The sequence below is a fragment of the Rhinoraja longicauda genome, chromosome 17, assembly GCF_053455715.1.
Source record: "Rhinoraja longicauda isolate Sanriku21f chromosome 17, sRhiLon1.1, whole genome shotgun sequence".
Lineage (NCBI taxonomy): Eukaryota > Metazoa > Chordata > Chondrichthyes > Rajiformes > Arhynchobatidae > Rhinoraja > Rhinoraja longicauda.
Window position 1 is genome coordinate 3,886,701 of NC_135969.1, and position 25,020 is coordinate 3,911,720.

Sequence of the window (25,020 nt, forward strand, 5' to 3'; positions counted from 1 at the left end):
CGCAAAATGCTGGAGTAACTCAGCAGGTCAGGCAGCATTTCGGGAGAGAAGGAATGGGCGACGTTTCGGGTCGAGATCCTTCTTCAGACTTACTCCGTGTCATCTATTCCTTCTCTCCAGAGATGCTGCCTGGCCCGCTGAGTTACTCCAGCTTTTTGTGTCTATCTTCGGTTTAAAGCAGCATCTGCAGTTCTATCCTGCACGATTCCGTCGGCAGTTGTGTGTCTCCCCGTCGCCGGGTCTTGAAGGCGGTGCGGGGTCAGCCGGCGGAAAGTGCCCTATCGCTTGCATGCTAACGCGTGCAGGCGCTGCGGCGGGCCGGGGTCCTGGTCCTCGCTTCCGGGTTGTCAGCTCCGGCCCGGTGGGGGGGGGGGGGGGGTTCTGTGCACGTCATGCGCGCGGCCGCTTGTGGGCGCTCGCGCTGCGGCCGTTAGTCCACAGGCCGGGGACAGGGATAGGGACAGGGCCGCGCCGCTAACCGCCCTCAGTCCACCTCCTCACGGACCGCTGCCCGCCCTCAGACCCGCTCCTCGCGGACCGCCCTCAGACCACCGTTAGTCCCGCTCCTCACGGACCGCTGCCCGCCCTGAGCTGAGCCGAGTCGCCCGTCGCTTGATCGCCGGACCGGCTTGGACTTAGACCGCTTGCAGCCCGCCAGTCGCTGGATCTCCTCACGGACCGCGCCGGGGACGCGGGCCTTGGGTCTTGGGCCCAGACCGCTCGCAGCCCGCCCGCTGTTTCTCGGGCTGTCGAGCTGCTCTGCCTCTGTTGCCCTGCCGCTCGCAGCCCGCCCGCCCGCCCGCCGCCATGTCGGGGCCGGTGGACCCGGACGAGTCGTTCGACTTTCTCTTCAAGGTGGTTCTGATCGGAGACGCCGGCGTCGGCAAAACGTGCGTGGTGCAGCGCTTCAAGTCGGGCATCTTCGTGGAAAGACAGGGCAACACCATCGGGGTGGACTTCACCATGAAGACGCTGGAGATCCAAGGCAAGCGGGTGAAGGTGAGCGACAGTCAGAGAGTCCAACACCAGGCAGGGCAACACTGACTGTGCAGCAAGGAGCTGCAGATGCGGTGCCCTCCATAATGTTTGGGACAAAGATCCATCATTTATTTATTTGTCTCTGTACTCCACAATTTGAGATTTGTAATAGGAAAAAAAATCACCCGTGGTTAAAGTGCATCTTGTCAAATTTTAATAAAGTCAATTTTTATACATGTTGGTTTCACCATGTAGAAATTACAGCTGTGTTTATACATAGTCCCCCCATTTCAGACACAGCAATGTCATGTAAATTAAAGTAGTCATGTTTAGTATTTTGTTGCATATCCTTTGTATGCAATGACTACTTGAAGTCTGCGATTCATGGACATCACCAGTTGTTGGGTGTCTTCTCTGGTGATGCTCTGCCAGGCCTGTATTGTAGCCATCTTTTGCTTATGCTTGTTTTGGGGGCTAGTCCCCTTCAGTTTTCATATCATATCATATCATATATATACAGCCGGAAACAGGCCTTTTCGGCCCTCCAAGTCCGTGCCGCCCAGTGATCCCCGTACATTAACACTATCCTACACCCACTAGGGACAATTTTTTACATTTACCCAGCCAATTAACCTACATACCTGTACGTCTTTGGAGTGTGGGAGGAAACCGAAGATCTCGGAGTAAACCCACGCAGGTCACGGGGAGAACGTACAAACTCCTTACAGTGCAGCACCCGTAGTCAGGATCGAACCTGAGTCTCCGGCGCTGCATTCGCTGTAAAGCAGCAACTCTACCGCTGCGCTTCAGCATATAAAAGGCATGCTCAATTGGGTTCAGATCGGGTGATTGACTTGGCCACTCAAGAATCGACAATTTTTTAGCTTTGAAAAACTCCTTTGTTGCTTTAGCAGTATGTTTGGGATCCAGTGAGCCAGAACCTTCAGCAGCCATACATGCCCAGGCCATATCACTCCCACCACCTTGTTTCACAGATGAGGTGGTATCATATCATATCATATATATACAGCCGGAAACAGGCCTTTTCGGCCCACCAAGTCCGTGCCGCCCAGCGATCCCCGCACATTAACACTATCCTACACCCACTAGGGACAATTTTTACCTTTACCCAGCCAATTAACCTACATACCTGTACGTCTTTGGAGTGTGGGAGGAAACCGAAGATCTCGGAGAAAACCCACGCAGGTCACGTAGTCAGGATCGAACCTGAGTCTCCGGCGCTGCATTCGCTGTAAAGCAGCAACTCTACCGCTGCGCTACCGTGCCGCCCACGGTATGCTTTGGATCTTGGGCAGTTCCTTCTCTCCTCCATACTTTGCTCTTGCCATCACTCTGATATAAGTTAATCTTCATCTCATCTGTCCACAATCTTTTTTCAGAACTGCAGTTGCTCTTTTAAGTACTTCTTGGCAAACTGTAACCTGGCCATCCTATTTTTGCGGCTAACCAGTGGTTTGCATCGCATCTGTATTTCTGTTCATGAAGTCTTCTGTGGACAGTGGTCTTTGACAAATCCACACCTGACTCCAGAAGAGTGTTTCTGATCTGTCAGAAAGGTATTTGGGGATACTTCTTTATTATAGAGAGACAAATAAATAAATGATGGGTCTTTGTCCCAAACATTATGGAGGGCACTGAAGACACAAAATTCTGGAGTAACTAAGTGGGACAGGCAGCAACTCTGGAAAGAAGGAATGGGTGACTTTCGGATCAAGACCCATCAGTAACAGAGCAGCAGCTATTCGGCTATTTCAACATCTGTGCAAAGGGATTTGATGCCTCAGTTGTGTCCAAGGGTCTCCCACCTGAAACATTGACTGGTTTGTAGTGAACGGGTGCTGCCTTACCTGCTGAGTGCAGCCTTTGTTTCATTTCAAGCGTGAACTCTCTACACAAGTTCGTTTCAGACGATCAACACAGTTGGAGGAACTTCGCTGGAGAGACACAAACGTCGTCTGTCCATTCCTTCCACAGATGCTGCCTAACCTGCCAAGTTCCTCCAGCACTTTGTGTTTTGATTAAGATTCCAGCATATGCAGTTTCTTGTGCCTTAATTGCAGACGATAACAGAAGCGTTAACAAGCAACTTCTCAACCAATTTTCTGTACCACTTTCTTCTGGCACCAGTCTTTCATATGGTCCATACCAATGGGCTAAATGGCCGGGTCCCTATGCTTTGATCTTGTAGAGAGGGGAATTATATTTTTTAAAGTTGTACTATTAAGTTGACAAGATGAAAAATCGTGTGGTTATTATGCAGAGAAGAGGAAATTGGCGGAAATTGTTTTGCATAAGGTTTTATTCGTGCCCGCAGTACCACAGTGATACGTAATTGGGCAGAAACTACAGAAGTGAAATTCAATCAGTGTCATGCTTAATATACAGGTAGTATAAGAAAATAACTGCAGATGCTAGTACAAATCGAAGGTATTTATTCACAAAATGCTGGAGTAACAGCAGGTCAGGCAGCATCTCAGGAGAGAAGGAATGGGTGACGTTTCGGGTTGAGACCCTCCTATACAGAGTTTGTTGAGTAAATAAGCAATGTAAAATTGTGTTTAGAAATTTATTTTTACATACATTTTAATAATGCTTTGCATTTGGCTTTTTAAGTATTTTTATACATTTTTTAAACTAGTTTTTGATGTACTCAACAACACTACCTTGGGAAATGTGATCTGTTTCCAGAATTCTTCTTCTTCAATATATAGTTATTTCAATTTTTCAAATATACTTTTAATATTTGTAATAATTTTTAATCTATCCATTTCTGCTTTCTTAGTTTGAGTCAGAATGCACGTCACTGGTTTCATTTTGAAGAATATAATTAATCTTCGGGGTTAATTATATGGCTTAAATCATTTTAATTAATATGACTTATTACATTGACAGCCAGGCCTCATTTTTTTTAAATATTTAAGACAGTCCTTGGTAGGCTGTAACATTTCAGTTATTGACTTCTTTAAATTCCCATCTAGGACTGGCATTTGTGTTGTGCAATATCTTACCACTGAAGATAGCTGCATGAATTCAGTTTTCTTTAATTTGAAGGTAAAATAGTTCCATAAACTGTAAATCTTAAACAGAAATTGCCAGAAATACTGAGCAGATCTGACAGCATCTGGAGAGACAGAATTACAGAATTAATATTTGGCTTGGTGATCTTTTCTGAAATATTTCCAATACAAAAAAAAATCACCCTCTCAATTTAGAGGATTATCATTTTTTTAGTTTTACCTGCTCTTTCCAATCAAGTGAAGTTCCTTTACTTCTAACAATGCAATTTTAAGTATCTATAATTTTGTATATATGTCATAATATTTTCTTGTATTATCTCAGTTTCAGATGATAGAGACCCTAGTTATTTGGAACCAGTCTTGACAGTGGAATAACCTTTAAAAAAAGCAGCTGCAACCCAATTAGTTCAGACTCAGATTCAAAATATTGTATCTATGTTTCATCATCCTTTATCAAGATGTGGAGAATCTTAAGGGGACTCAATACCTCCCTCTGTTGAGCAGTGGTGTTTCATGTTTTTCATTTATTACTCACATGTTTTCCTGTGTCTTCCAGTTGCAGATATGGGACACAGCTGGACAAGAACGATTTAGAACAATTACACAGAGTTATTATCGAAGTGCTAATGGTGCAATTATCGCTTACGACATTAGCAAAAGAGGAACGTTTGAATCTGTGCCACGGTGGATAGAAGATGTGAAGAAGTATGCAGGTTCAAATATTGTACAGTTATTAATCGGTAGGTTTTCTGCAGGTTGGAATAATGCACAATGATTAATCGGTGATTTTCTCACAGTTTAAGGAGAACGTGGACCTCCTTGTTAATACCCACTCCTTTGGCCAAGAAAGTAAAGGGCCCGTCCCACTTAGGCGATTTTAAGGCGACTGTCGGCGACTAGGCTGTCACTGACAGTTCGCCGGGGTGTCGCGGGCATGATCGTGAGGAGTCTTCCAAGAATCGTAGTGGATCTCAGCGTGTTGCTGAGAAATCATCTGGAGTGAAATTTCTCGGCGACAGCTGGCTTGTCGCCAGGTATCGTTGCTTATTGCCGGCGCTGTCGCGCGCTGTCCCCAGGTTTGCTAGGTTGTCGCAGATGCATTTAGCAGCATGTAATATTAAATTTCGTAAAGTCATTTGAAGATACCATAAAATACTTGTGTTTAACCAATTTATTTACTGTCAGGATATTTGACAGGTAGATTGGAGGCGACAGTTTGACGGTCAGGTAAGCGTGGGAATTTCGCAATGTTTATGGCCATCAGCGATTCCTTTTAAAGTAGGCTATCAACGCAGATATGCAACCCAGAAACCAGATGTGCATCTCCCGTATATTTTCATAGAATGCCCACACTCGCACAAAAATCCATTTAACCACATTTAAAATTAAATTTCTTGATACTGCTATTAGTAAACTGGAAGTCAATCCAGTTTATGCCTTGTTACCGTGAAGCTTGGTTTTCAAGTAACCCGGGCAAGATGGTATATTTCAAAACTCTAGTAATTACAGACTTGTCAGTGATTTCAGCGAAAATTAGGACGCCGAAGCATTGATAAGCGTGGGGATTTTGCAATGTTTCCGAAGATGGTGTAATCTCTTAGCCAGGTGCTTGTTTCACCAAAAAAGTAACTTGTATCAACCTGACTCGGCATTGTCGTGGTCATTGTCGTCGGGTAAAAGGAAATTTTGGCGATCTGCTACGACTTTGACAGTCGCCAGCAGTCGCCTAAAAAATCGCCTAAGTGGGACAGGTCCAATGAGCATTAGTAGCTACAGCTTTCTCTTGCATATGTTGTATTTCTCCACAACTGTCTCGCTACTCTTCATCTTAAATGATCAGTGCATTGGTAGTGTGGATTATTATTGATCTTAGTGTGTGATTTGATTAAACCCTGATGTTGCCCCTTTTGAAACGACATGTAAGGCACTTCTATCTCCCAGCGCAGTGAGAGGAGCGTATGAGAAGGATACTGATTAGATGTCATGGATGGCGATAGACCGGTTCCTCTTCCTGTTGGGTCATATAGTTTACATGGGTTTTGCTGACTTTCCTGACTGGGTGCAATTGCTGTTTTGTCCACCCAAATGTGTTGGCTTAGACAATGTATTTTCAGTGTTGTATTTGGAAACAATAAGGAGATAATTGATGAGATTGGCCAATGTTAGCCTTGACCTTCACTACGCTGGCAAGCTTACTTCCTATAATTCAATTTTTCTTTTACAAGGCCTTATAAGTCAATGGTCACAACTCCAAAGAACCTGCATTTTCCTGAAGCATTTTAAGTCGGGGATGCACCTTGTACAAGTGGAAAAGTCTGCCATTCTGTACATTAAATTTGTGACATTCTGGTGCAAACAGCAATGAACCGTTTTGTCTGTCCTTTGGCATTCCAAAAGCTACAAACTCCTTGCCTTCTCAGCATGGTGAATAATGTAAAAAATAATACGAATCCGTAGTGCTTTAGTGAAGTAAGTAAGCAGTTGACTGAATACTGTTAAATGCCCCTTTGAGTCACCAAACTAAGTTCACAGTATTCTAACAGGATGTGATAAGCAGAATGTTAGTAGCTCTCAACAAACTGTCTGATACCAGCGAATGTCTGTAAAACTGCATGAGATTCTATAAGGGGCTTCCTTTTATAATCACTTGCAACCCTATACGTGACTCTTTGCAGACCTCACATGGTTTGCAAAACAAAGAATTTCACTGTGACATGTCACATGTGACAATAAAGTATCAATCAAACCATACACTCATGATGCTCAAAGCCTCAAATCCTCAAGGACCCAACTGTTTGCAGGATCTTGTGAGGCAGATACTTCAATAAATAACCTGTAGTTTTCAACTTCAGAATTCATTGATTTGGTTAAATGACAGTCATGTATTCACTCTTGAGTATCCTTTCATTTCCATTCTCATTTTTAGTGATCAGATTTGTGACATCTCCTCATATGTAGAGTGTACGATTAAAGTGTAGAAGCCTCCCTAGTACATCTGGAGTATTTTGTGGCTGTGCGACTAACACTGAAATGCGTGCATGTCGGAGAGTGTTATGAGTGAAATAAGCTGTCTGACAAAGACAGCTAGGAATCCAGTTATGTGGGAGGTCTACCCCAGGTAGATTTTTGCTTTGTTTTTGGTTCGGGGGAGGGAGGGCAGAATAATTATTTGACCATTTTGGAGAATGGGATTTATTTCAATATATATTTAAAGTTGGGTATTTATATTAAAGAGCAGTGGATAGAAAATAACAAGAGCTATGACTACAAACCATTACACCCATTCCCAATGAGAGTCTGAATTTCTTTGTTAATATGTCATTTGGCTGGACTGAGGTATTGCTAAAACCAATCATTGGTCTGCATGGAGGATGGAGTTTCTACAACTGTTGAGGATATTCCTTCCATTATAGTTTTAATGTGCCTCAGCAGAATTTGTATCAGTAAAGTCATTTTGAAGGTAGTTTTTGAAGTGTAGTTTATTGTCGAGGTACAGTGAAAAGCTTCTCTTGCATGCCAACCTGTCAGCAGAAAGGCAATGCATAATTACAATCAAGCCATCCACAGTTTACAGATACACGATAAAGGGAATAATGTTTAGTGCAAGGTAAAGTCCGATTAAAGTTAGAACAGAAACTCTGAAAAATATTCCTGCTGATGTGGGGTGCCATAAAAAGTTTGGGAAGTTTGGCTGATGTTGTTCCTTGGATTTCGGACTTGGGTGGCAGTGATCAGGGTTCTATCTTTGGGTCATTAAGTTGCCTCTTTATAGACAGAATAAATTGAAGTGGCTTTAAGGGCCAATTGCCTTGATTTTAATTCTTTAACGGTTGAATGGTGCTCTTTGCTGCTGCCTTGACTTGTCCAAGCACACTTTGTACATTTTGGGTATTAAATTCTGATGGAATCCCTGGTGCAGGTGACTAGCAGGATTTTACATCCTTAACACTTCTTTTCCAAGAGGTAGTCTAGCAAACAAAATATTGAGATATTAATGTCTGTTTTGCATCCAGGCATGCTTCTCCCATTTTTTTTATTTTGAAATGCTGTCCATGAAATATATTTTGTTCATTGGTTTCTGGATCATTATTACAACTAATTAAGTTGTAATGCAGCACTTGAAGTCACTGAATTGCTTTATAAAATTGTGTTAACATCAAAACGTAAGTTATATAAATCTTATCTCCCCAATATGGTTACCCTTCTCCATTGAAATGAACAGAGTTGCTGTATCCTGGTGACAGGAGGTTGATGCTCATTATCTGCGGCCATTCTTCTCCATTGAAATGAACGGAGGGAGGGTTGCTGCAACATGGTGACAGGAAGTTGATGCACTTATCTGCAGGAAGTTAACTCTTTGCCATCAGAATGACAGTGGTAAGGACCAACAGGAAGTTCAGGTCTTTCATGTTTGTCTGAGGGACCTTTCCAGAGTGATTGTCAGTTTTAACCATACCTCTAGGTTTTATAGCACTGATAGGGAGTCTGAGATGGATGTACTTTTTGTTTTCATTGAATGGGATCCAATAATACCACAAATAAATCCAGAGCTGCCTATTCTGAAATTCTTGAAATTCTAGCTCGATGCATTCCTATTTTTCTGAGTTCCATATGTGTGTAATGCTGTTTTTCTGCAAATGCAATGTAGAACATACGCACGGCTGAAAGGTTTGAATTATTAGAAAATACAGTCTTGCTTGCCCATACTTTGCTGTACTTTCAGTTGAATGTGGTGTCCATAAGATGCATTCTGTCCTTTTATTAATGTTTTAGACTATTTCTATTGGACTGTTATTACAAAGGGTTAAGTTGCTCTTCTGTGAGATGGTTACAGCAGAGAATGAGGCTGTTCAGCACATTGTCTGAGCCTGCTCTCCACCAGAACAACTCACCCGTTCAATCCACCAGCCTTTTGTCTGCAGCTTTGAAAACTTTTCTCCATAAAACATTTAATTGCTGCATGGGGCCACGGTGGAACCTGCCTCCACTGCATTTGCAGGCAATGCATTTCAAGTTCCAACCACAGACTGCTTTCTTTACTTAAACAAAAGGTTTTAACCCATGTCACTTCTAATTATCTTCCCCATTATTTTACACCCAGGACCTTTAGTACTTAACCTCTTCAGCACTTGGTTTCTTCAACAAAGCTACCACCATCCACTCTGTCCAAGCCTCTCGTCCTTTTATCTACTTTAGTCAAAACTCCTTTCAGCTTGCTCTTTAAATAACAATCCTAGTCTCTCTTGCCTTGATACTTTTTTCTTCCTCATCTGTGGATTCATATTTTTATAATATTTTTTCGAATTCTTTTCTAATCCCCTTGCACTCATCTTGTAACATGGCAGCAAACGGATATCGCCAGACCATTGTTCAGCATAAAGTTCTCCGATTCTGTTGATAAAGACCAAAATTGTTCCTGCAAGCAAGTTAACTGCTTTCTCAACTTGCTCTGACCTTTCAATTATTTGTGCACACATCCACCCCCCTTCTGCATCTATTTTTTTTAGATTCATGTACTTAGAATTTGATTTTTTTTTCCTAAGTTTAATTGCAACAGGTCAGTTTTTAAACATGGTGGTTGTATCAATAACACATCTCAGCCGTGATCCAGTTACTCAGCATGTTATATTTTAATCAGTTGCTTGTTAATGTGTAATGCAAAATCATGGAACAACTTCTGAAAGAAAGGAAGAACTCCAAGGTGAAGAAATGCTGAAGAATTGTTCTTGAAGTCTCTCACCCATGCAGGATCCAGACCGATGTTGTACCAAAGGCATTTCAGATCAACTAAATGCTGGAGTAACTCAGCGTGTCAGGCAGCATCTCTGATGAAAATGGTTAGATGATATTTCAGGTCAGTCTGAAGAAGTGTCCCGACTTGAAACGTCACCTGTCCATTTTCTTCAGAGATGCTGCCTGACCTGCTGAGTTACTCCAGCGTTTTGTGTCTATCTTTGGTATAAACCAGCATCTGCAGTTCCATTTTATTACAATGAGGCCTTTCAGATGTCGTGTCTGCTGAAGCTACCTGATTAGTTCTTATCGTTGGTTCTGTTTCCTGACAACTTCTTCCATTAAGCATTTAATATCCTCATGAAAGTTACCACTCAAATTATTTTATTCTTTCAGGAAGTGCATTTTGCATCAAAAGATCTTGCCTTTTTTTTAAATCCCCTTTTGTCACTGATAATTTTGCTACTTGTAAATCCATGTTACTGCCAATGTAAATATTTTCATTTAGTTTTTTCTTATCGATGGCTTTTGTCGTTTTGAACACCAATCATATTTTCCTTTTAACTTCCTTTACCTAAATGAAAATAACCTTAGTTTCTGCAAAATGCCTTGGTAACACGTTTTTTTAAATTCTTGATACCATCCTAGCCAGCCTCCTTTTGCATCCTCGCTCAGACTTGCCATCCTTCTCATGCTGGGAGCTAACCAATGTTATTCATCATAACTGGCTTGCTTTTGTACTCTTTGTGGTTGCATTTCTGGTTTGATTGCGTCTATCTGACGCCCTCTGCTGCCTGTGTGGTTTCAGATTTTATGTCCAAATTTTATGGACTGCAGTTTGTTGCAGCAAAACATTGGGAAGATCAAAGTCTGGATCTTTGGCTCCTGCTCTGGCAGGTGTTGGGGTGAGCGAGCTGTAGGCAAGTTGAGTGTCCTGTTAAACAGTGAGGTACGCTTTAATTTCCCATCCACTGCATCAACCAATCCATCTCCATTGCATTACCAGTCTCTTCCTGTTCAGATCTGCACCTGATCCTTATTTTTGCTTACTCTACTTTCCGGTCTAGTTACTTCGCAGCTGGCTTTCCATTCTCAATATTTTGTAAACTTCAGCTACTATAAAACTCTTGCCTTCATCCTAAATCGTAATATGTCCTGCTTGTCTGTCACTTCCAATTCCATTTATCCACAATGATGCAAGGTTTCTGGCCAAAATTCCCATGTGGAATTAGCTAAGCCTAACTAGTTTGGTGATTACTCTCTTAGAGTCAGAGAGTCTTACAGCATGGAAACTGGCCCTTTGGCCCAACTTGTCCATACTGGCCAACATGTCCCATCTACACTAGTCCCACTTGACTGCTTTTGGCCCATATCCCTCCAAACCTGTCCTATCCATGTACCTGTCTAAATGTTTCTTCAACGCTGCGATAGTACCTACCTCAGCTATCTCCTTCAACAACTTGTTCCGTACACATACCACCCATTCTGTGAAAAAGTTATACCCCTCGTGTTCCTATCAAATCTTTCCCCCGCCTCACCTTAAACCTATGTCTTCTGGTTCTCGATTCCCCTACTCAGTGCGTCTCCCCGATGTATTCCTCTCATGATTCTATAACATGATGCCCAAAACTGAACACAATCTCTAAATGTGGCCTTGCCAACATATTTTGCAACTGCAACATGACCTCCCAACATCTATACTCATTGCTCTGAGTGATGAAGTCCAATGTGGCAAAAGCTTTTTTGACCCCCCCTATCTACCTGTAATGCCACTTTCATACGAACTATGTACCTGTACTCCTAGATCCCTCTGCTCAACAACACTCCCCAGAGCACCACCATTCACTGTAGGTTCTACCCATGTTAGTGGTCTCAAAATGTCATCCGTCACATTTCTCTTCCAAAGGTCTACCTGATCACTGTTCTAACTTCCAACATTCAAGGGCAACTTATCTCTTTAAAATGTCCATGGAAGCACCTGTTTTCTGCTGTAATTCTGTGGAGCTAATACTGTGGTCAGGGTGATTGTGGGGATCCATGAAGAGGTGTATTTGCCAAACCACTCTTGGGTTTGTGATACTGTGATAAGGGAACCTCCCTTTGAACTGCTGTGTAAGTATTAACTATGTTTTTTGCTTCAGCTTTTTAAGGCAATGTTTAATGAAAAATACTGACTTTTTCATTAAAACCACATTGATTATGTAAGGATTGTCAGAATATAAAAATTAGGGGGGGATCTAACACCAGTTGAATCTGGATTTTGCTGCTTGTGCAGAACATTATGGGATTTTTTAAGATTCTTGACGAGTGCAGTAAAGTGGGAGTGCTGCACAGTTGAAGACACCATCTTTCCAATGGGATATCAATCCGGGGCTCTCTTGTCATAGAGTCATAGTCCTACAGCACAGAAAGAGGCCCTTCGGCCCATCGTGTCCGCGCCGCCCGTTACCAAACACAGTCTAATTTTAATCCCATTTTCCCGCATTTGGACCGTAGCCCTGAATGTTGTAACATTTCAAGTGCCCATCCAAATGCCTCTTAAACGTTGTGAGTGTTCCCGCCTCCACCACCACCCCAGGCAGTGAGTTCCAGACTCCAACCACCCTCTGGGTGAAAAAGTTCTTTCTCACATCCCCCCGAAACCTCCCTCCCCTTACCCTGTATCTATGTCCCCTCGTTGTTGAACCTTCCACCAGTGGAAGAAGTTCCCCGCCATCTACCTTATCCATGCCCCTCATGATCTTGTACACCTCGATCATGTCCCCTCTCAGCCTTCTCTGCTCCAGGAAAAACAACCCCAGTCTGCCCAGTCTCTCCTCATAGCCGAGGCCCTTCATCCCTGGCAGCATCCTGGTGAATCTCCTCTGCACCCTCTCCAAAGCTATCACATCCTTTCTATAATGTGGTGACCAGAACTGTACACAATACTCCAGCTGTGGCCTCACCAGTGTTCTGTATAATTCCATCATTACCCCCCTACTTTTATATTCGATGCCCCGGCTAATGAAGGCCAGTAACCCATATGCCTTTTTAACCACCCTATCCACCTGTCCTGCTGCCTTCAAGGACTTGTGTACCTGTACTCCAAGGTCCCTCTGTACCCCTGTCTTCCCTAGGGTCCTACCATTCATGGTGTACTCCCTCTCCAAGTTATTTTTGCCAAAGTGCATCACCTCGCACTTTTCAGGATTAAATTACATCTGCCACTGCTCCGCCCATCTGACCATCTCATCTATATCTTCCTGCAGCTTGCAGATCCCTTCTTCGCTATTCACCACTCCCCCTACCTTTGTGTCATCTGCAAACTTGCTGATCATGCCCTGTACGTTGACATCCAGATCATTTATGTAGATTACAAACAGTAAGGGACCCAACACCGATCCCTGCGTGCGGCACCCCACTGGACACCGGCCTCCAGTCACAGAAGCACCCTTCTACCATCACCCTCTGCCTTCTGTCACTAAGCCAGTTTTTTATCCATTTTGCCAAGGTGCCCTGAATCCCATGGGCTCTTACCTTCTTGACTAGTCTCCTGTGTGGGACCTTGTCAAAAGCCTTACTGAAATCCATGTATACCACATCCACTGCACTACCCCCATCTACCTCCTTGGTCACCCCTTCAAAAAATTCAATCAAGTTAGTCAGACACGACCTTCCATTAACAAAGCCATGTTGACTATCCTTAATTAACCCTTGATCCTCCAAGTGAAGACTGATTCTGTCCCTCAGAATCTTTTCTAGTAGCTTCCCCACCACCGATGTCAGACTCACCGGCCTGTAGTTCCCAGGTTTATCCTTACTGCCCTTTTTAAATAATGGCACCACATTAGCTATCCTCCAGTCCTCCGGTACATCCCCTGTTGCAAGAGAGGCTCTGAAAATTTGTGCCAGAGCCCCCACAATCTCCTCCCTTGCCTCTCTCAGCATCCTGGGATACATCTCGTCAGGGCTCGGAGACTTATCCACTTTTAAGCCTGCCAGAGCCTCCAGCACCGCCTCCCTGTCAATAGCAATATGCTCAAGAACATCACAACCCTCGTGCTCCATTTCTAAGTCCGCATCGCCCTCCTCCCTCGTAAAAACAGATGCAAAAAAATCATTTAAAACATCTCCTACATCCTCTGGCTCCACACACAGCTTTCCACTATGGTCCCTGATGGGCCCCACTCTTTCCCTCGTTATCCTCTTACCCTTAATATACTTATAGAACACTTTGGGATTTTCTTTTATTTTGCCCGCTAGTGCTATCTCATGGCCCCTTTTTGCTCCCTGACAGATAATCATTTTGAAGTTGAGGAATGATCCTTATGGTTCAGGCTTATGTTTATCCCTGAAACAACTGATTCTGGGAGCTTGCTGAACAGAGTGGCTGCTGCTGTGTTTCTGGCGCTGCAGAAGTCACTGCACCTCAAAGTAACTTCATTGGCTGTGAAATAAATTGATGTATCCAGAGGTTGTGAGAGTTGTACAAATTGAATTAATTTCTTTCTTTGGGACAAAAAGTCATAATATAAGAAAATTGGAAAAGAGAGGTAGAAACATGTCTTAAGAGTTTTGGGGTGACTCAGTGGCGCAGCGGTTGAGTTGTTGCCTTACGGCAGCAGAGATTGGAGTTCCACCCTGACCTTGGGTGCTGTCTGATTGATGTTTTTACGTTTTCTCTGTGAAACTTATTTTGATCTTCCCTTGATTAGTATGGATGTCGGGTTATGTGGAGAAGGGAGGAGAATGGGGTTAGGAGAATATAGATCAGCTGTGATTGAATGGTGGAGTATACTTGATGGACCGAGTGGCCTAATTCTGCTCCTATCACTTATGACCATATGTGACTGCGTGGGTTTTCTCCGGGTTCAGGTTAATTGGCTTGTGTAAATTGTCCCTAGTGTGTAGGATAGAACTAGTGTAGGGGTGATTGTTGGTCGGCGCAGACTCGGTGGGCTGAAGAGCCCATTTCCACGCTGTATCTCTAAACTGAACTATACAACAGTGTCAAGTTAGGTTTAATCAGTGGATGAAGAAAAAGGGATATGGAACTTTGCTCATTATAATGTTTTCCTCATTGCTGGCTAATTGGCCTGTTTGAGTGATATTAGTTTTTGATAAACTTAGCTGATTGTACTACAATGGGGGTAAAATAAAGTAAACATTTTTCCAAATCAATGTACGGTTCTGTTTATCGTTGCAGGTAACAAGTCTGATCAGGATGATATCCGAGAGGTTAAATACCAAGATGCCCAAACTCTTGCAGATCACTATGAGATAGTGTCTGTATTAGAAACATCTGCCAAAGATTCTAGCAACGTGGAAGAGGCTTTTATCAAAATGGCCACGGAGCTTATGCTGAGGCACGGTGGGCCGATGTTCACTGAAAAAGCAACAGAGAGCATCAAGTTGAATAGCAAGGACGTGAATGAAGCATGGGGGTGTAGCTGCTGATGTCGCAGGTTAACTTTAGGTTCTGCATCTCATTTTCAGTTAGAAGGATAAACCACAAATGTGGTGTTAATCAATTGGAGCCTGTAACATTTTAGTCATGTGTTCTTGAAAATTTATGAACGTACCTATTCCTCCAATTTGAAGCTGACAATCTAGTTATCGCTGATCATGAGGTTTCGACATTCCATGTTCTTTGAAATTCCAATGAAAACCGTGGTCCTACTGCCTTAACTACTGATACTGAACAATCATTTCCTCTACCAGCCCTCTTTTGTAATTCATTTTATAGTTCTGAACAGAATATTTTGTGGAAAATACCTGAACATTTCAAATGTGAACATATAATCAAAATTTAATTAGCACTAATGTGGGACTGCTTTAGATTAAATAAAACTGCTTGTAAGCAGTGGGGCGAGAAGGAGGAGGGTAGCTGTGTTTTTTTGCATATCTATTGTTGCCTTACAATTACAAATGCATTCCAGCTATTTCATGTGCCAGTTCTGTATTGGGAAATCCAAGTAGAACTATGAATATTGTTCTTTTAAAATCAGCTCATGCTTTATTGTGTGGTGTTTACTTGTCTGACCTACTTTTATAGGTGGAAATTTAATCCAAAACTTGAATCAAATGTATCGCTATAGTAATTACGTTTTGAAAACTATTGTGCACCCTTTGCTCAGTGTTTTGTGGCCCACAACAGACTTGGCTGTTTTGTTGCTCCCAAGACATTGTAGTTCTCACTTTTGATTGGAAATTATTGGAAGTGAAGGCATCGGCTAACCTAGCATCTGAAATTACAACTCTGGGTATTGTGCTTTGTGATGTTTGGTTGTACATGTAATCTGGATCGATGCCAGCCTTATTATTGATTCTGAGTACATGGTTTGTATTGATGAGAACAAAGCATTGAACAGCAGACAGTACTGATGAGGTCTTTGACTTCCATTTGCAAAATGTCAGCAGGGAAAATCTCTCCCAGAAAATGCATTGTGCACTTTATATATTTTATACTTAAAAAAAAGAAAGTTCCATGATAACAGCAAAAATTGGTTCTGAATCTGTTGTTAAACATGCTTTATTTATGTGTGGGGGTACTACAGTGATGGTGGGGGAACTGAGTTTTTTGAATTGACTGTATTGCCCAACAATGTCCTAAAACTAATCTTGATTTTATTGAAAGTGACCACTATTTTCTGATGACACGTATTTTAGACCAACAGTAACATTTCATTATTCAAACCAAAGAATGCAATTAGTCAGAGAACCCATTGGATGCAGTTAGATACAACATTATTTTCCAGAAGGCAATTAAATAAAACTTTTTTATGCTTGAAATAAAATAATGAAATTCTGATATCTTAAAAACTGGGTGAAGTGTAGTGCCTGCAATATTTAACTATATATGGAAGACTTTTGCACAGATTGTTGTACTAACATCTAGTTTATTAATAATATTCTTTTTGTAGATATACTGATACAAAACTTTACTAGTATTACTTCTCTTTAATTTAAATATAAATATCCTCTGGCAATATAATTGTTCTGTAGTACAATCCTTTAATCTCAGAGCTCAACCCTGAACAGTAGTAGTTTATTGAGGATAAAATAGGTCTTTGGTGATGTGTGCTAAATGCACTTCGAAGTGTCCACCAGTTTTACCTTCCATTAACATCAACCATATTGAACAGGATGTGTAGAAAATCATATTGAATCCATCTCTTTCCCTCCCCCCATGTGCACACCCATTTTTGTTAATGCAATGTTGTTTTTCTTTGCCCCATCAATTCTGGTATCTATTTCTGCTACCAGCCAGCCAACTTATGTACAAAAGTAATGCTTGGGATTTTCAATTCATCTCCTTGTGAGGGATAAACTTACAGTAAACTGGTTGTCATGGGAAATGGAGACATTAATTCAAGAAGGATTGCTTTTCTAAGTTTGGGAGTAGTTCTACTGGGGTGGAATTTTTGTGTGTCTGGCATGACTTGATACAAATGCCAATAAAGATCTTATTTTAGCTCCCAGTGAGAGAAGACAATCTTCCTACCACACTTTGTGTGAACGCTGCCTGTTTCAGAATGAGAAGCAGCTGGCAACATGCAAGTCGGTGGAAGATGGCTGGTGTTAACGGTCTGGTTCATAAAGAAGAGGCTGTGCAACAAAAGGACCAATCATTCCTTATAAAGATCAGAGGTGCAACGGTTTGTTCCTCGACTCGCCACGGAAATTTAGATATGATTTGTCTTCCTTGGTTACCGCAGTAGCTTCCAGACTGGGAGCTCATGTGAGATGCCTTGGACAGAAGGCTAAATTTTTAGGCTCCCATATTTGCTGGGAAGTCAGTGGGAGGTAAACTCTTTGTCAAAATCAATAGTGTTAAACTGGGGCATTGGTAGGAATTGAGTTGCTCCGTTTTACTAACATATAATGTGCACAAGTTGCCTAATTGAGAGTGAATGGCAATCTAGATGGTACAATAAGATAGCAAATCAAACTAGTGTACTAGATGTTTAGTTATTTACAGCCAGTCATTTCTGTCATCCATACTATTGTCCTTGGTCATAACGGTGACAGGTGATCAATGTGGTTTTCTCCGAGTATTATCATTAGCACAAAATAAAGGCTGTTGGACAATTGTTTGTGACCAAGTTTATTGTATAAATGTGCCAATCTTCAATGCATAAAGCCTATCTAATTTATCCATTAATCTAATGAAATCTCTCCTGTTTGAATTCTTTTCAGCTGAGTGTTTACAGTTCATTCTTCAAACAAAAATCAGGTTTCTGCAATCTTGAGAATGCATATTCATAGTTTTAATTACGTGTCATAGAGCAGGTAAAGATAACCTTTAATAATTGTGGTTTTACAATGTTTTCTCGAATCCTATTATAATATTTCCTTTTTGTTGGTTTTTTAAAGCAAGATTTTTTAATTCACAAATTCTATGTGGAACTTGCACATTGTGATATTAAGCAAATATCTTAACAGTTTTCTAGAATGGAACTTAATAAATGCAAAATCTGGATACATTTTAGCCCTTGCTATATTCAAAATTGTCAGACCAAATATTCCAGAACTAATGCAGCACTTTATTACCAATGTTAACAAAAAGATATAGATAAGGGCTCCATAATAGACATCTAGCAGTCATTAGTCTTTTGTATTCATTTATACCTTTTATAAAGGTTCCTGTTTAGTTTGTCGGATAAATATGTCAAAATATCACAAGAAGAGGAGAGGAGGGAAAAGTGAGAAGATTTTTTAAAACTTGTTTTATGTACACATGGTACCACAAGGGAGCGAATGGTCTTTATTATGAACTTCAAAACTTTTAACGTTTTCTCATAAATTAAATGCAAAACGCACAATTAATAAAGGCCAGTTCTAAACTGGATTTTACCTTTTAAGTTTGTTGGAGTAAACTGCTACCTTGCAATAATTTGAAAACATTGGTGCTGTGAGTAGATTAATGGTAAGCCCAGTTAATTGTTAAAATAAATCTCATCACTTGTCCCTCTGTCGTTTCACAGTGGCTAACTTGCATCGAGTACGCTCATGATTCTTGAAAAGCAAAATGTCAGCAGTTGACTGGTTCTGTCCTGGTAGTAATTAAATAACGGGCTTAAAGAAACAATGTGCAAACCAGATATTTTAACAATGAGCTCATCATATGCAGTCTGTACTGCCACATAGTTAACCATAGGGATTTGCTCTGGTGGTTGAACCCATTTTGATATAATAATATGTTATGTCAGGTGGGAGCTCAATTATGTCACCTGCTGCCCCAACTTGATCACTTGAAATATTTTACACATTTGTTTCTCCCTCTTCTTAGGATCTAGTACCTGTATATCTTTTACATTTTGTGTATTGTCTATACGTAAAACATGTAGGCTGAATAATACAAAGTGATTTGGTCAACAGATTTCCTAAGAAATTACCTATTGAGGTTTATTATTGTAAATATTTCTTGGATTAAAATAAATTTTGGGCATTTAGTATTTTCTGTGTTATTCTTAATTGTGTAGTAAAGGTAATTGGCCATACCACCTGATGACTGCAAATATTTAAGCTTCTCCATCAAAAATACTTCTTCATAAAGAGGAAGAACATTACTGCTTGTCTGGTCTCAGTGAAATTGTATTTCATCCACTGGTGCTTTACACAAGTTGTATCCTCAAAAAGCTGACTGGGCAAACCCCTTTAATGTTTTCCAAGTAACCTGTCACTGTCCCTTTTACAATAAATTCTAACATTTCCTCTATTATTGTTGTTAGACTCATTTGATCTGTAATTCTGCATTTTTTCTCATTTTTTAAGTGACTTTACATTTGTCTCCCTCCAATCTGCAGCAGGTCTGGCAAGATGCTATTTTTGGGAGATGGGCATTAATATATACACTGCTTTGTGAATCTAGACTGTGTAAGTGTTTAACTGTTCTACCATTTCTTTGTTCTCAATTGTGCTCTATAATTCTATTCCTGATTTTGGGGGAATCTCCATTAGTCTTAGTTAACCGTTTTCTGTATGCATTAATCACTTCTACAGTAAGTGTTACATGTTCCCTGCAAATTTACTCTCATCATAATATTTTTGTCCTTTTAATATTTTAGTCTTTTGAATTCTAAACTGTGTCCAATTCTAAGGTCCATTGCTTTTTCTGGCAATGGTTTCTGTCTCCTCTTTGGAAAATATATTGCCCATCTAATTTCCTTCATTGTTGAGCCCTTTCTCTTGACTTATATTTATGCCAGAAACGAATGAGTAATTATAATTGATGCATGTGGTTTTCGAAGTACTATTCATTGCTTACCCAATGCCAACCTATTTAATAAAAATTAACCGATCTAACATGGCCAATTCACGTCTCATTACGCCAGAGTTTCCTTTGTACAGATTCAGCACCCTCGTTTCTGATTCTTCTACTAGTTCATTAAAAGGGCAGACTTCAATTATTCCTGAAGCCTTCTATCAGAAACACAAAATTTAGGAAACCTTTCACCCAACCAAATTGGTCTTTGGCAAGAATTTATCGGACTTAATGGAAGGCTTAATGGAAACTGTATTCTGCAGTTCAATACTTTGCTAGAAAATATGGTATTAACTGCGTTCCCAGAGATGGAAACTTGTTGAAGACTCACATAGAAAATAAAAGAAAGATGTGTGCATAGACAGTGGTGACTTGAGAGACTGCCGATGCTGGAATCTTGAGCACAAAAATGCTGGAGGAACTCGGTGGTTCAGGTAGCATCTGTGGAAGGAATTGGATAGAAGACATTTTGTGCTATGTCCTATTTTCAAACCGATGGGATGGGGGAAAGAGAAAGGTGCTAAAGAGAGGTAGGGATGGGGGAAAAGCCTAGCAAGTAATAGGTAGATGCAGGTGAGATGGACAATAGGTGCAGGAGTAGGCCGTTTGGCCCTTCGAGTCAGCACCACCATTCAATGTGATCATGGCTGACCATTCTCAATCAGTACCCAGTTCCTGCTTCCTCATACCCCCTGACTCCGCTATCCTTAAGAGCTCTATCTAGCTCTCTCTTGAAAGCATTCAGAGAACTGGCCTCCACTGCCTGCTGAGGCAGAGAATTCCACAGATTTACAACTCTCTGACTGAAAAAGTTTTTCCTCATCTCTGTTCTAAATGGCCTACCCCTTATTCTTAAACTGTGGCCCCTGGTTCTGGACTCCCCCAACATTGGGAACATGTTTCCTGCCTCTATCGTGTCCAACCCCTTAATAATCTTATATGTTTCAATAAGATCCCCTCTCATCCTAAATTCCAGTGTATACAAGCCTAGTCGCTCCAGTCTTTCAACATACAACAGTCCCGCCATTCTGGGAATTAACCTAGTAAACCTACGCTGCACGCCCTCAATAGCAAGAATATCCTTCCTCAAATTTGGAGACCAAAACTGCACACAATACTCCAGGTGCGGTCTCACTAGGGCCCTGTACAACTGTAGAAGGACCTCTTTGCTCCTATACTCAACTCCTCTTGTTATGAAGGCCAACATTCCATTGGCTTTCTTCACTGCCTGCTGTACCTGCATGCTTCCTTTCAGTGACTGATGCACTGGGACACCCAGATCTCGTTGTACGTCCCCTTTTCCTAACTTGACACCATTCAGATAATAATCTGCCTTCCTATTCTTACCACCAAAGTGGATAACCTCACACTTATCCACATTAAACTGCATCTGGCATGCATCCGCCCACTCAGACTGTCCAAGTCACCCTGCAACCTCATAGCATCTTCCTCACAGTTCACACTGCCACCCAGTTTTGTGTCATCTGCAAATTTGCTAATGTTATTTTTAATCCCTTTCATCCAAGTCATTAATGTATATTGTAAATAGCTGCGGTCCCAGCACCGAGCCTTGCGGCACATCACTAGTCACTGTCTGCCATTCTGAAAGGGACCCATTTATCCCCACTCTTTGCTTTCTGTCTGCCAACCAATTTTCTATCCATATCAGTACTCATGTCAGATGGGATGAATGGGAGATGTGTATAAATTAATATAGGCGAGAGATGAAATTAGGACAAATGGGTGTCACATAGGACCGAAGAGGAGTGCAGTGTAAAACCAGAGATATATGTGGAAGGTGACGGGGGCAATAGAGGAGATAAAAGGGAAATTGACTCAACTGAGTAGGAATGGGTGGGATATGAGCAAAAGGGGGAGGGCAAAGGATCAGAGGATCCACACCCATTTCTTCAATAATCCTGCCCCCTTCCCCACCTGAACCTTACACCCTTTCCTCTGGCCTCATAATTCACCTCTTCTCATCTTATCTCACAATCTTTTTCATCTCTGGCCTGTGTCCACATATGTGCCAAAACTCTTCCCCCACCCCAACCTGTATCTCCCTATCACGAACCTGGCTTTGTCTACCTCTCTTCCTGCTTTCCCCTACTACTACAATCAGTCTGAAGAAAGATCCTGACCCAAAACGTCACCTATCCATGTCCTCCAGAAACGCTGCCTGCCCCATTGAGTAACTCCAGCACTTTTTTTGCAGTTTTCTTCACAATGGTTTCGGTGCTTTTTTATTTGTTTGATGCGAGTACATTTAGAATGTATTAAATCAGTAATAATTATTACAACAGCATTTTACAGCTTTGTCCAAAGCAAGTAATTCCCAGGGAATGGAGTACATCCCGTTTCAGGCACCTGGTCCCTTAACAATTGCTGTAACTTCAGGTAGCACCTTTACTGTAACAGAGAAATTTTCTGCACCAGCTTTGTTTGATATTTCTAGAGGACCTTATTGGTATTGAATTAAAGATAGTTATCTGTGGGATGTGAGCAAAAGTAGGAGGGCAAAGGAACAGTGCCGGTTGGTGAGGGAATGGTATGCACAACGGGAGGGAAAGAGAAGGGTTGGGGGCATTCATGTGAAATTGGAGTATTCAAAGTTTATGCCGCTAGATTGTAGGCTGCCCAAGCCTTCAATACGAGGTGCTGTTCTTCCAGTTTGCATGTTGTCTCAATCTGGGAGAGGAGGCGGCAGAGGACACAGAAGTCAGTATAGGAAGGAGAGTTAAAATGATTTGCAACCAGGGTCTCCAGCAGGCCCCGGTAGTCGGAGTGCAAGCGTTTGGTGAAACTGTCGCCGAGTCTAGATGTGGTTTTGCCAATGTAGAGGATACTGCAGCAGGAGCGCCAAATGATGAAAGAATGGGTCGACCGGGCTTGTATTCACAGGAATTTAGAAGGATAAGGGGATCTTATAGAAACATATCAAATCCTTAAAGGATTGGACAGGCTAGATGCATGAAAAATGTTCCCGATGTTGGAGTCCAGAACCAGGGGTCACAGTTTCAGAATAACGGGTAGGCCATTTAGGACTGAGATGAAAAAAAATTCACCCAGAATTGTGAATCTGTGGAATTCTCTGCCACAGTAGGCAGTGGAGGCCAATTCACTGGATGTTTTCAAGAGAGAGTTAGATTTAGCTCTTGGGATTAAAGGAATCAAGGGATATGGGGATAAAGCAGGAATGGGGTACAGATTTTAGATGATCAGCCATGATCATATTGGCTGGCTCGAAGGGTCGAATGGCCTACTCCTGCATCTATTTTTCTATATGTTTCTATACCGTAGACGAGGTTGGAAGGGATGCAAGTGAATCTGCTCACCTGAAAGGGCTGTTGGGGTTGCTGAATGGAAGTGAGGGAGGTGTAGAACAGGCGCTGTATCTCCTGCAGATGCAGGGGAAAGGGTCTTGAGGGAGGGAGAGTTGAGCAACCCAAGGAGTTGCGCAGAGTGTAGCCTTTGTGGAAAAGGGTGGGGATAGTAAGATGTGACTGGTGTTGGAATTGCATTCAAGGAGGTGTACAAGTTGGAGAGTGATGTGTTGGATGTGGAGGCAGGTAGGGTGAAAGAAGAGGATCAGGGGAACTCTAATCTTGTTCCATCTGAGGGGGAGATGAAGTGAGAGCAGAACTGCAGAAAACAGTAGAGACAGGTGAGTCCTCCCATTGACGAACTGTACACTGCAAGGGCCAGGAAACGAGCAGGTAAGATCATCTGTGACCCCTCCCTACCCTGGCCACAAACTATTTGAAGCACCCCTCTGGAAGGCAACTCCAGACTGTCAAAGTTGCCACAGCCAGACATAAAAACAGCTTTTGTCCACGAGCTTTAGCTCCATTCAATAACCAAGCGTCTGTAGCCTCCTTTTGCTCTGGTATTTTATTTCAATTCTTCACATGTTTAAATTATGTTTTATTCTTAATTGTTACTGTGTGTTGTGTTGTTACTTGTGAGCAAAGCTCCAAGGCAAATTCCTTGTATGTATACATACTTGGCTAATAAAATGTATTCAATCCCATTCAATTCAATCCACAACAGCAGGTGGAAAAAACCCCATTTACTGAGGAAATCTCAAATGTTCCATCCACAGGGAAGTGTTTAAAAACAAAGTTTTTTGGCATTAAGATATTCCAGATGTTTTACACTACACTGTCATTACACTAAAAGTACTTAAATGCAGGAAACAATAGGAATGGCTAAACCTTTGAAATTCCAGTGCTTGTGTATTTGCCGCTAGTGCGAGACCTCACTTTGGATTTCAATGTGAGATCAGCGATCAATGTGAGATCAGAAAAACATGTAAGAGAGTCAAACTTTAGTTTAGAGATACAGGATGGAAATGGGCCCTGTGGCCCACCAAGACCGTGCTGACCATCTATCAACCTTTCACACTAGTTCTACGTTATTCCCACTTTCGCATCCGCTCCCAGCACACTGGGGGAGATTTACAGAGGCCAATTAATTTACAAACATGACCGCCTTTAGTTGTTTGAGGAAACCTGCGCGGTCCCAGGGAGGACATGCAATCTCCACATTGACAGCGCCTAAGGTCAGGCTTGAACCTGGGTCTCTGGTGCTGTGAGGCAGCAGTTCTATTAGCTGTGCCATTGTGTTGCCCCTATTCCCTTAATGTCTTAATAACTTCACAATTTCACCTACGCTTTTAAATGTTTATCAAATCTGATACTATTCCATCATCAATTTTTAAAATACTATGATTTACAATATCTTCAACACAGATCTTTGGTTGCATCATGCAAATATGAATTATTGCTCGTTTCCTACCTGGCAGCTCAATCCATGCACTCACTACCCTCTGTGTGAAAAATAAACTTGCCCCGCACATCCCTTTTAAACTTTAACCCCCCTCACTTTAACGCCATGCCTTAAGCTATGTCTTTGATATTTCCACCTCAGGTGAAAGGTTCTGACTGTCTACTTAATCTATGCCTCATAATGTAAACATATCTCAATAATATATCTTCACTTAAACCCAATCCTGAGTATTATTTG

At 41.8% G+C, this 25,020-nt stretch overlaps 2 protein-coding genes across 2 annotated transcripts in view; both read left to right on the plus strand.

Annotated features, from left to right (window-relative positions):
- The window catches only part of gp9 (glycoprotein IX platelet), a 41,032-nt gene extending 40,554 nt beyond the window's left edge, over positions 1–478 (plus strand). The window contains exon 5 of the mRNA XM_078414680.1: positions 306–478. Within this exon, the coding sequence (XP_078270806.1) occupies positions 306–478 (173 nt within the window). The remainder of the gene's footprint in view (positions 1–305) is intronic.
- rab43 (RAB43, member RAS oncogene family) lies at positions 386–19,955 on the plus strand. The gene is made up of 3 exons (XM_078413954.1): positions 386–999; positions 4,573–4,756; positions 14,935–19,955. The coding sequence occupies exons 1-3, from the start codon at positions 808–810 to the stop codon at positions 15,183–15,185; spliced, it is 627 nt and encodes a 208-aa protein (XP_078270080.1). The 5' UTR covers positions 386–807; the 3' UTR covers positions 15,186–19,955.
- The last annotated feature ends 5,065 nt before the right edge of the window (positions 19,956–25,020 follow it).

Bases quoted from the DNA above. Each gene is read 5' to 3' on its own strand.
- rab43 (XM_078413954.1), top strand. From the start codon at position 808: ATGTCGGGGCCGGTGGACCCGGACGAGTCGTTCGACTTTCTCTTCAAG. The intron at 1,000-4,572 runs GTGAGCGACAGT...TGTGTCTTCCAG, and splicing joins TCCAAGGCAAGCGGGTGAAG to TTGCAGATATGGGACACAGC. The intron at 4,757-14,934 runs GTAGGTTTTCTG...TTATCGTTGCAG, and splicing joins TATTGTACAGTTATTAATCG to GTAACAAGTCTGATCAGGAT.